The sequence below is a fragment of the Scyliorhinus canicula genome, chromosome 17 (assembly GCF_902713615.1).
Source record: "Scyliorhinus canicula chromosome 17, sScyCan1.1, whole genome shotgun sequence".
NCBI lineage: Eukaryota > Metazoa > Chordata > Chondrichthyes > Carcharhiniformes > Scyliorhinidae > Scyliorhinus > Scyliorhinus canicula.
Genome location: NC_052162.1, coordinates 90460780 through 90473276, shown reverse-complemented (window position 1 = coordinate 90473276; position 12497 = coordinate 90460780). Strand labels below are relative to the sequence as shown.

At 50.5% G+C, this 12497-nt stretch overlaps 1 protein-coding gene across 2 annotated transcripts in view; it reads left to right on the top strand.

The window, feature by feature from the left end:
* Positions 1 to 12497, top strand: part of LOC119952286 (sodium- and chloride-dependent neutral and basic amino acid transporter B(0+)-like) — a 212114-nt gene that overhangs the window by 72100 nt on the left and 127517 nt on the right. For both annotated transcript variants that reach the window (XM_038775912.1, XM_038775911.1), the window contains exon 5: positions 4316 to 4454. In XM_038775912.1, the coding sequence (XP_038631840.1) occupies positions 4316 to 4454 (139 nt within the window). The remainder of the gene's footprint in view (positions 1 to 4315; positions 4455 to 12497) is intronic.

The window sequence follows — 12497 nt, the reverse complement described above, 5'->3', positions numbered from 1 at the left end:
AAAGCAGGGAAATGGAGATGCATTCAAGGGTGAAGAGAGAGATAGATAAACAATCCACCAAGCACCTGTCAATAAACCTGTCAATCACTGGTTAGTGCAATGTATTGCTGTGTGAAATTGTATCTGAAAGGTTTTCAGGGGATTTGAAGCCCTTTCAAGTGTACTTAGCTTTGGACGAAACCTCTGACACTTGTAGCAGCTGCTGCTTTAAACACTTTTGTCTGAGGCAGCACATGTTAGGGAAGGGTAAGTGAAACTGCAGTGATCTTTAACTGTACTACCTGGACTTCTTTTTAGCTTTCAGGCAGGTATCTCTGATTGAGGGGGAGGGAGTGGTTTGATGGTATGATGGGGGGGTCAGTTGGGGGGTCTAATGGGGGTAACTGGTGGGGGGCTGGGGGGCAACAGTAAAGGAGGGGGTCAGGTCACCCTCATGTGCTATTGGAGGGGCAGACCCATTATATCCATAATGGGGCATGAGGATGCCACTATAGCTCACCAAGCTAAATCGCTGGCTTTTAAAGCAGACCAAGCAGGCCAGCAGCATGGTTCGATTCCCGTACCAGCCTCCCCGGACAGGCACTGGAATGTGGCGACTAGGTGCTTTTCACAGTAACTTCATTGAAGCCTACTCGTGACAATAAGCGATTTTCATTTCATTTCATTTCACTTGTCAGGAGGCGACGGTAGGATTTGAGTTGCGGGGGGAGATGGCCTTCCGATGGACTTTGCGAAACACCTCAGTTATGCACTGACCGCTTTGACCCACCTCGGGTCCACGCGTGGGCAAACGTGCACCAAGGTCCACCCAGTAGATTTTCTGCTGGGGGTCGGTGCATATCAAGGGAGTGGGGGGAGTGGCTGGTGGTGGATCAGGCCTCCAGCCTGTTATTTATATTGAAATGGATGCAAATATCAACATAATCACTCATTTGCATCCTCCCACCGGAACATTGCAACGGTTTTAGTGCACGGCGACGATCCCATTTTTCAGACAACCCACCTGATCAGGAATTCCGTCAGATAATGGAGAATCCACCCCATTATTGGAAAGACAGATCTGTGTACCAGTTATATAATTAGCCATGTTCTACATGTAATCGAGAAAAGGTATGTAATAAAAACATCTGTTTGGTTTGCTGTGGGGTCACGAGTTCCTATGGGGTCATCATGGGATGGTGTATTCCATGAAGTCACCATGGGAGTCATACATTACAATGGCATTGTTTTGGGAATCACGCTCTATTCCTTTGTTTGGTGGAATGAGCGAAAATACATGGATTCTGAACTTTCAGTAGAAACGCATGAAAGCCCTAAAGTTTTTCATTATTCCATTGGCTTTGCTGTGCCTCACTAAATAAATTGTTAATGCTTTAATTCCTTCATCGAGTATTGCAGTTAGTTTTAGGCGATATATCAAAATAAAATCTCCCCAAAATGTACAGGTTAGTGAGATTGGCCATGCTATGTAGCCCTTTGTCTACAGGTGAATAGGAGTTATGGGAATAGGGCACAGATGGCCACCATTGTATTGTAAGGATTCTATGGGTTCTATTACATACAGAGCACCACAATACACATGGTATACTATAAATTGATTTTCACAACCAAATTCTATCAGGGTACTATGTTATGGGAGAGGCGTTTTCAGAACCCCAAAATGTATCATGGAGTTCAACCAACCTCCCCCTTTAATGTGCTTTTGAAGCACACGGCTGGTTCTCCAGATGTGGTATTACAATTATGGACACGTGGGTTTTTAAACACAAACAATGTTTATTCCATGAACTCAACTTAACTTTTCAAATAAACATTGGATCACTTAACACCCCTTACTTCAAAGATAACCCCGAAAATAATACAACATTAAATAATCCTTCAGTTGTTCCTTTAAACATCCAAGAGACTTAACACCTTTAAATAGAAACACATCAGATTAAAGACATTACTATTATGAGTTTAAATCACCCAAATGATTCAAAGATAGTCTTTCATGGCATAGATCACAGCAGATCCAGCTCACTGCAAAACACAGACACACCCAAGCTCTTTTCCTCAAAACTCAGGGTCCTCCTTTCTAACAGCTCACAGCAAACCAGCCAGGCACTTTTCAGCTGCTCTCTCTCAAATTGAAACTAAAAGCAGAAGTGAGCTCAGCTCCCCCCACCCTCTGACATCACTTCAGTAATATGAGCTGCTCCATTTCTTAAAGGTACATTGCTTAAACATCCATTTCTGAAAGGTACTCTCACATGACAACTATCATATCCATGGTGTACATTAAAATGTAGAGTATACTGTGAGGTTGACTGGAATATATTGGGTGCTTTGTAATATCATGTGCAATGGTCCAAAACAACAATCCACCCATTCTCAACATACTGGGGCTTACTGTTGACCAGAAACTGAACGGGACCTGTCACACAAATACTGTGGCTAGATATGCAACAATACCTTTGACAATATTCAGGCTTGGATTGATAATGAGCAAGTAACATTCATGCCACACAAGTGCCAGGCAATGACCATCTCCAGTAAGAGATAATCCAACCATCTCCCCATGACATTCAATGGCATTATACCGCTGAATCACCCACAATCAACATCCTATGGTTTAATTTGACCCAAAACTAAACTTGAGCAGCCATACAAATATTATGGCTACAAGAGCAGATCAGAGGTTAGAAATTCTGCAACGAATATTTCACTTCCTGACTCCCCAAAGTCTGTCCACTATCCACAAGGCACAAATCAGGAGTGAAATGAAATACTCTCCATTTGCCAGGTTGGTCATAGCTCCAATAACATCAGGTCAACATCATTCAGGATAAAACAGCCTGCTTGAATGACACCCTATCCAGCAATTTCAACATTTGTGCACAGTGGCAGCAATATGCACCATGTACAAAATTCACTGCAGTGAGTAAACAAGGCTCCTTGATAACACCTTCCTAACCTGTCACCTCTATACCTAGAAAGACAAGGGGAGCAGATGCATGGGAACACCACCTCCTGCAAGTTTGCCTCCAAGCCACTCACCATTCTGATTTGGAAATATATCACCATTCCTTCACTGTTTCTGGGTCAAAATCCTGGAATGCTCTCCCTAACAGCACTGTGGGTGTACCTACTCAACATGGATTGTCGCGGTTTAAGAAGAAAATCTCACCGCCAACTTCTCAATGAAAATTAGGGTTGAGGGGTACCGTGAAAGAAAAGAACATCGTTTTCCTGACAAAATTCATTTTTCAAAATATTTCTGAATTTAATCCTCTTTTTGTTCATTATAACAAAGCTGATAGTTTCACAAAAAGTATGCCTGACAAAACTAATTTTACAAAATACTTCTGAATTTTACCTGTTTTTTGTTTCTTATAACTAAGCTGAAATCAAAATCCTGGTTTAAAAGATTATAGAATTAGTCACAGCAAAATAATAATCAATGAAAACCAATGACTGAACTGCAAACAGAATCACAAATGCTACCAAAAATCCCATGTAATAAAAAAGATTTGAATTTCTCAGTCAAAGCTGAACTCAGACTTGATTGTATGATGGTAAAAGATAGCCGATTACAAGGTGTGGTGAATGTATAAATACTGTTAATTCACCAGTATACTGTGTTACATTATACCATGCGACTAACCCTGTGGGCTCCATCTATGGGCCACTGTGTGGCTTCACACACAGGGGGAGATGTGGAGCATGTACGGGCTCCGCCCATGGCTCCGCCCCTTACGGGAAGTATAAGAGCAGCAGACCTGCGGGAACGCCTTCAGTATTGTACCGGTCGCAGGCAGGCAAAGTTGTAAGCTGATTAAAACCACTGTTTACTCCGACTCAAGTCTCCGAGTGAATTGATGGTCGCATCGCAAGGTTCTTCTAAATACAGCTACCTGTGGCAACATGCTCAGTTTTGAATCAAAACAGTAGAGATTCAAGTCTCATTGTAAAGTTATGAGCTTATAATCAAGGCACACATTTCAGCACAGTCCTGAAGGAGTGCTGAAGGAGCATGTGTTTTGATGAAACCCAAAAATGAGATCCTTCATGTTGTCATTAAAGATTCTGACACTATTTCAAAGAAAAACAGGGATATTTCCTGCTCCTTTGACCAGTATTTTCCCTAAACAACATCACTAATAGAACTGATTATCATATTGCTGGAACTTGTGTCTGGAATTTTGCTGTGCACAAAATGGTAGTCGCTACAACAGTGACCACACTCCAAACGTACTTAATTGGAGAACATTCTGGGATACCTGTCGTTATATAAATTCAAGTCTTTCTGTGTTTTAAATTCCACATTTTCTAGATCCACTCTGCAATCTCAGTATGACTGGTGGACACTTTGAAGTCGTGAATACAACATGGCTAAATGCAAATAATGAAACTTGTCCAGATGGATCAAAAATCAACGTTCCTCACCAGGGTCCAAGTGAGCAATACTGGGAGTAAGTAAATTGCTACAGATAGCTACAATTATAATATGCAGAGCTTTGCTATCAGCTTCCTCTTGGGAATGTTAATGGGATAAATGTTCCATTTAATGAGCGAAAAGAAAAAGTAAAAATGCAGTAGTCACAGAGAATTTGATAGTTTGGGGCAGAGATAGGCATTTCACTAACTGTGATTCCCAAATGGCATATTGCCTCCAGAGTGACAGGAGAAAGCATATCAAAGACCAGATGCAGGATATTCAGTGACTAGAATGAAAACAGTCAGAGCTGGTAGTCAATATTGGAACCAGAGACATACAAGAGCAAATGTGTAATTGTTATTCAGGCAACGTTCCTGCAATGTTTCACGTGAAAATAAAGAGATTAGTAAAAGGTACCTCAAAGGGTAGATTCTTTATTGCCTGACGTCGGTGGGAAGTTTCGCAATTTAACAGAGAATGGAACATCGGCCAAAAAATCATGGGCAGGATTCTCCAATAATAGGGCTATGTCCCCACCCCAGCGTCAAAACACGGGCGTTTCACTCTGGATTTCCCTGAAGAAAGTCCAGAGTGATTCTCCTACCTGAAGGGGGCTAGCAGGGCCCCTGAGTACTCCTCGCAGCTCTAGCTGCCGATACGGGGCCCGGCACTTCCGGTTGGGAATCCACGCATGCACACGCTGGTGGTCACCCTGTGCGACACGACGGGCTCGCACCGCAGACTGGTCCCGAAAATGTAGCCCCCCCCCCCCCCTGAGATCGGCCTGAGATCGGCCGAGATCGGCCGCGGATCAGTGGCCCCAATCGCTAGCTTGTCCATCCGTGAGGCTCCCCCGGTGAAGGATCCCCCTCCCTCCTCCTCCTCCTCCTCCTCCACCCCCCCCCCCCCCCTCCAACCAGGGCGGCCACGGACTGACCGTTCCCAACAGGCAAAACGTGGTTAGAACCACACGGGCGGGAACTTGGACAGATTTCATCAGAGAATCGCGGGGAGGGTCCTCTGTCAATGGCCCCCCACCGTGTAGACTGCTCGTGCGCGATTCGCGGCAATTCTCTGGGGACCAGAGAGCGCGGAAGTGGCGTTGTGCCGCCTTGTGGCGTCAACGCCCATTCTTCGCCCCAGCATTGATTGCAATTTTGGCGCGGAGGCTTGGAGAATCCCGCCCCATGATTGGGCAGCAGTCGCTTTCCGATGCACCGGTCCCCTTCCGATGCTGCAAGTACCACGCCCTGCGCTGGTACCATGCAAAATTGCGATTTGCAAGCGCCTCAATATGATTAACGGACTGAAAAACCGAATCTTCCCCCCATGATGCTCCTCATCCAGCCCTCTCAGACGGGTGTCACGGGCATGAATTGGTGCAAGCCATGGCCATTGATGGGGATGCGTGCCTGGACCACTGGGAGTAGTGCAGATGACTGGAGATAGGTGCGTGGACTCGAGGTCTCCCTCTTGGGATCGGGGTGCCATGCCTGAGACTCCCATTACTGCATAAAATCCCCGAGCTGCAACTTGCATGCTCCTGGTTGTTGAGACCCCTGAACAATCCTGCAAATACTTAGAGGTCTTCTGGTCATGCGGAAATTCACCCAACCTGCATATTTGGAAACCCTGATACCCAGCAGTATCATCAAGGGGATGAGTGTGGCCAAGCTCAATATTTGGCCCACCAGGTGTTGGCATTATTAATTAAGCTCTTCAGACGTGCAATGCCGCAGCAGAGGAATGAGAGGATTAGAAAAGCAGGGGTCAATGAGCGACAAGGTGATAGCGAATGACACTTACGTATAGAGCGAAGAACCGTCATAATGAGGCTCACTCAGCAGCCAGGAGCATCATGGACCAGTGCATAGCATAAGTGTGCTCAAGATGCGCTTGCAATGCCTGGACCACTCTGATGGATCACTCCAATAAAGCCCGAGAGGATTTTGAGCATCATTTTGGCCCTACTGCGTACTTCATAACACCGCACAGCAGCCGGGTGACATGTTGGTCAAAGAAGTAGAACAGCATGCCTCAGCTGACAAAGCAGAAGACGATGCTTTCGAGAAAGTCCCGGGCGTGGAGCCTAAGCTGGCACAGCAGGCGGCCCAACGTGCAATCTTGGACCACCGCACATGGGACAACCTTATTACCTCCTGATTTACCAATTAGGAGGCCAAGCCAGCGGCATCTCCATCGACCTGTCCCTCCTCTTTCTTCCCCCTCACCTGCCCCCCAGACGCAAAATCAACTTTCCTCTGGGATCCCAACCCTTCCCTGTCCCTGAGTCCCTCCATCCCTTCCTTCACCCTTAATCTTTCACTTCACCTCCCCACAACGACCCACTGCCACAGCCCCGCTCCCCCATCTGAGGGACATACCAGCATCACCACACACCATTGGCCCTGAGTTGACAGTATCAGCAGGTCTTGTCCAAGGGATGCAGGATGGTTACGACAACTCGCTGTGAGATAAGCTCCGGTGCTCCACATTATCTGATTTCTATCTCGCGAGGAAAATATACCGGCTGGATGATCCCAGCATGTGTGCTGGAAATTCCTTCTCATGGGTCCAAATATGTTTGTGGGGGTGGGGTAGTCGAAGATGGTGAACAGTTAGGAGTCACTTGCTGGGGATTCTGTCATACAAGGCAGACTCACACTGCTGTCCCTAATGCCTGCCAAATCTCAGTGAAGGTATAGCCATATGGGCCCACCTGGCCGCCGCACAACACCCAACCCCAACCCATTATAGAATTGAATAGAATCTGACAGTGCAGAAGGAGGCCATTTGGCTCACCGAGTCTGCACCAACCCTCCAAAAGAACACCCTACCCAGGCCTACTCCCCACCTTATCCCCATACCCCACCTAACGACCCCTCCTAACGTTTGGTCACTAAGGGGAAATTTAGCATGACCAATCCAACTAACCTGCACATCTTTGGATTGTGGGAGGAAACCAGAGCAGCCGAAGAAAACCCAGGCAGGCACGAGGAGAAAGTACAAATTCCACACAGTCACCCAAGGTCGGAATCAAATACGGGACCCTGGTGCTATGAGGCATCAGTGCAAACCATTGTGCCACCATGCCGCTATCCTTCACACGTGTGAGACAGAGGTTCAAGGCAGATCAGACTCGTGGTGCAAAAGTGTTTAATGGTGAGGATTCACAATATGTGTGCCCTTCCCACTTATTATACTCTATACTACACCCATGCCAACTTAAGTGTCATCTATCTTTCTACTCTTTTGTGGCCTACCGCTTCTTTTAGCTGCTCCTCCAGAGAGCACATCAGAAGTGGATGCTGCCTGCTGCTTTTCTCACCCTCTGCCCTGTGATGGCCTTAGTTGGCGTCCTCTGGAGGGCCTAGACTTGGATGGGTCAAGCTGACATTTTGGTGTCATAGGTGACGACGTGCCAACCTGTTCTGCCTGCTGCCCATGAGATGCACCAATGTTAGATGGAGTGGATTCGGAAGGACTTAGGTGTTCCAGTGTCTCCACTGCAGGCCTCATCACTTCATCCCCCTTGGTCCTTGGATGTGCACGCTGACCCCTGAACTACTCCGTGCGTTGGAGGGGAGGCCGGCGTGAGTTATGGAGGCGCCACTGTCACTTGGCGAGCAGTCCTGGAGGCCCACCCTCATCTGAACCATGGTCTCAGTGCCCTCAGCCATGGTGCATTGAGACTCAGCGACTGAGCCATGTCCCTCACTGCCTCGGTAATGTCCCTCTGGGACTGTGCCATGTTTCTCTGTACGTGTGACTGGCTAAGGTCAGTCAGCGCCTGGTCAATGCTCTCGATGCCCTCTTTTGTAAATGGGCCAAGCTCTAGAGCGCTGCATCAATGTTTATCTGTGACCAAGACATGTCTGCTGTGATTGGGCTCTTCTATTCTCCGCCTAAGCCATGGACAGCACAGTATGCCCCAAGCCTTGGACGTCCTAATACATGGCTCTGATGTCTTGCCCCAGACCACCCACCCCTTCTGTGTTGGTTGGGTGCTATGAGTGTCGGCACCATTTTCTGTGCCTGGATATGGTGGGGCTCCTCCAGCTGGACTTACAGGTGTTGGAAAGTTGCCAACATCCCCTCCTGTAGATTCTGGCTCTGCTTCTGTATCTCTACCAGTCATGAGGTCATCTTTTCTAGAAGCACAACATCTGGGCGATGGAGGTCTTTCCTCCATCTGACGTGCTGCAGCATGTGTATGATGCGCAACAGAGAGTGACCAGGAGCCTGCTTGTTAACATTACCCACCGAGGCGATAGTCTCTTCTGTGATGGATGATGCAGGTGAAAGCAGTGGGAAAATGTCAGAATCTTTCCTGGTGTAATGCTTCTGGGGTGTTCTGAGTGTCTGGGTGGGGAGGAAGGGGGAGGGCGGGCGCAGCGTCGCTGTCCTCCCGGCCTTACTTCAAGCTTATCCTGCAAATCAAAAGACATGGGGCAAAGGGCAGCACGGTGGCCTAGTGGTTAGCACAACCGCCTCACGGCGCTGAGGTCCCAGGTTCGATCCCGGCTCTGGGTCACTGTCCGTGTGGAGTTTGCACATTCTCCCCGTGTCTGCGTGGGTTTCGCCCCCACAACCCAAAAAAAAAATGTGCAGAGTAGGTGGATTGGCCATGCTAAAATTGCCCCTTAATTGGAAAAAATAATTGGGTAATCTAAATTAAAAAAAAAAACATTAAAAAAAAAAGACATGGGGCACGATTCTCCGGCCTTGTTACTCTTGAGCGAGAGCGTAACGAGGCAGGTGAATAGCGGGAGAGACCAAAAACAAGATCCACAACAGCTGCCAAAAAGTTTGCAATGGAACCGTGCGCAACGCCTTGGATAACTGTTATAACCTGCCTGCCTGCTTACCACTGGCTGGGAATGAATGGCAATCCCACAATCCTTTGGGAATAAGAGCTTCCCCAATGAGGGGGCACGGAGAAATCATTAGCAGATTCCCTGCATAAATAAAGCTGGCCACTTTGGAACCGGCTAGAAGAGAGTGAGCAGCAAAGGAGTTGTTGGTGCTGTTGTGTATATATATATGTTATTGTAAATAAATGTTATTTCTTTCTATCCTTCAACTCGTGCTGGATTCTTCGTGGCCCTCACAAAACTGGCGATGAAAGTGAATAGCTGTCTACACTGCTGAAGCCACCTCCCTGGATTTTTGCTGGATACAGGTTGGAAGTTATTTTCTATTACACCATGCCTCTGTATGGACGTTTGGATGTTTTTGACGCTGCGCTGGAAAGTTGGAACCAGTACACACAACAGATGCATTACTATTTCCGGGCAAACAACATCACCGAAAACGAGCGCCAGGTTGTCATATTGCTCACCGTCTGCGGCCCGCGTACGTTTGTGGTGATTAGGAGCCTTACGTACCCAGCTGCACCGGACACCAAAACGTTTGATGAACGTGTGAACTTAGTAGGGCAACGTTTTAACCCAACCCCATCCACGATAGTCCAGCGTTACCAGTTTAATACCGCTGAGAGGATCCCAGGAGAATCGCTTGCCGAGTTTCTATCCAGGCTACGCAGGATTGCGGAGTACTGTGACTATTGTGAGACCTTGTCAGAAATGTTGCGCGTCCATTTGGTTTGCGGTATTAGCAATGCGGCCACCCAGAGAAAGTTGTTAGCTGAACCAACATTGACTTTCAACAGGCCATTCAAATAGTATTGTCCTGAGAGAGCGCAGAACAGGGAGTGCAGGAGCTACAGGGAATGGAGGTGCATGCCTTGGGGCACAACCCCTTCCATCCGAAAGGGTCCCCCCGCACCCCTGCGGTACCTTGAGCGAGGCAACGTCCAGATCGACGCCAGTGGCCGTCAAACATTCCTCCCCGAAGGGAGCCTTCTCCAGAACCAATTGATGAGGAGCCATGTCCGTGTCAGACTTGTGGGCGCCGACCCCGTCATGGACGCCGGTCCTGGGGGCGCCAGAGGCGCCGTCATTCCGACTGAAATTGGGGCCAGCCCAGGGGCCGGACCTTCCATTTGGATGAACCTGCGGCGACTACTCCCGAGGATGTGGAGACGGAGGACGACTGCCTGCAGCTGCATTGTGTGGCAGCTCCCCGTGTGGCACCCATTAAGGTGACAGTACGGGTCAATGGTCACCCACTTGAGATGGAATTGGGCACTGGCGCAGCGGTCTCGGTGATCGCCCAGAAGACATCCGACCGCATCAAACAGATATACAGACCTTTACATTAACCGACACACAGGCCAGGTTGGCCACCTACACGGGGGAACCATTGGACATTGCAGGAACTACAATTACCCCTGTTGTTTATGGACACCAGGAGGGGCGTTTCCCACTTATCGTGGTGCGCGGCCACGGGCTCAGCCTGTTGGGTCGGGACTGGTTGTGCCATTTGCGGCTGCAGTGGCAGCACATCCTCCAAACAATTTCTGGAGGGTTGACTGAGGTGCTCGGACGGTACCCATATGTCTTCCAGCCCGGTTTGGGGAAAATAAAAGGGGCCATAGCCCGTATCCAAGTCGAACCAGGAGCCATGCTGCGCTATTTCTTGGCGGGCCCGGTGCCTTACGCCTTGCTCGAGAAGGTAGAAGGGGAGCTCACTCGTTTGTAGACTTTGGGTATTATCAGGCCCATCCGTTTCGCTGACTGGGCAGCACCAATTGTACCTGTAATGAAGCCAGGTGCCACAGTTCGCTTGTAAACTTACAGTGAATACGGCTTCCCGGCTCGACCGATATCCAATGCCTCGCATAGAGGTTACACCTATCTACAGTTGGAGCTGAACCCTGCCTCCCGGCCATATGTAACGATTAATACACACCGGGGCCTCGTAAACTATTACGGGAAGTTCCTCCCCAATCTGGAAAGTACGCTGGCCCTGTTGCACCTTCTGCTAAATAAGAATCACGGGCGGGATTCTCCGACCCCACGCAGGGTCGGAGAATCGGCCGGCAGCGGCGTTATTCCCGCTCCCTGCAGGGTTTTTAAATCTCCCAACGGCCAAAAACCGGCGTTGTGCAAATCCCGCCGGCAGCCTCTGAAAACAGCTGGCGCCGGCGGGATGTCATTATATTTTTAGATTCCACAAATCTCCGGCCCGGATGGGCCGAAGTCCCGCCGACGTGGCCATGGGTCACGTCGGCGAAAATCACAGTTGCTTTAAAACGGCGTCAACCATTGATGATGGTTGACGCCGTTCAGTGTCGGAGGGTGGGTTGCGGCATCGGGGGGGGGTGGGTTGCGGCAACGGGGGGGGGTGTGTTGCGGCATCGGGGGGGGTGGGTTGCGGCATCGGGGGGGTGGGTTGCGGCCATCGGGGGGTTGCGGCATCGGGGGGAGCATCGGGGGGGTGGGTTGCGGCATCGGGGGGGGTGGGTTGCGGCATCGGGGGGGTGGGTTGCGGCATTGGGGCGGCATCGGGGGGGTGGGTTGCGGCATCGGGGGGGTGGGTTGCGGCCATCGGGGGGTTGCGGCATCGGGGGGGGGGCATCGGGGGGGTGGGTTGCGGCATCGGGGGGGTGGGTTGCGGCCATCGGGGGGGTCGCGGCATCGGGGGGGTGGGTTGCGGCATCGGGGGGGTGGGTTGCGGCCATCGGGGGGGGTGGGTTGCGGCAGTCGGGGGGGTGGGTTGCGGCATCGGGGGGTTGCGGCATCGGGGGGGTTGGTTGCGGCATCGGGGGGGTGGGTTGCGGCCATCGGGGGGTCGCGGCATCGGGGGGGGGCATCGGGGGGGTGGGTTGCGGCATCGGGGGGGGCATCGGCGGGGGGGTTGCGGCATCGGGGGGGTGGGTTGCGGCATCTGGGGGGGCATCGGGGGGGCATCGGGGGGGGTGGGTTGCGGCATCGGGGGGGGCATCGGGGGGTTGCGGCATCGGGGGGTGGGTTGCGGCATCTGGGGGGGCATCGGGGGGGGTTGCGGCATCGGGGGGTGGGTTCGGCATCGGGGGGGTGGGTTGTGCGGCCATCGGGGGGGGTGGTTTGCGGCATCGGGGGGGGTGGTTGCGGCATCGGGGGTTGCGGCATCGGGGGGGTTGGTTGCGGCATCGGGGGGGTGGGGTTGCGGCCATCGGGGGGGGCGGGTCCGC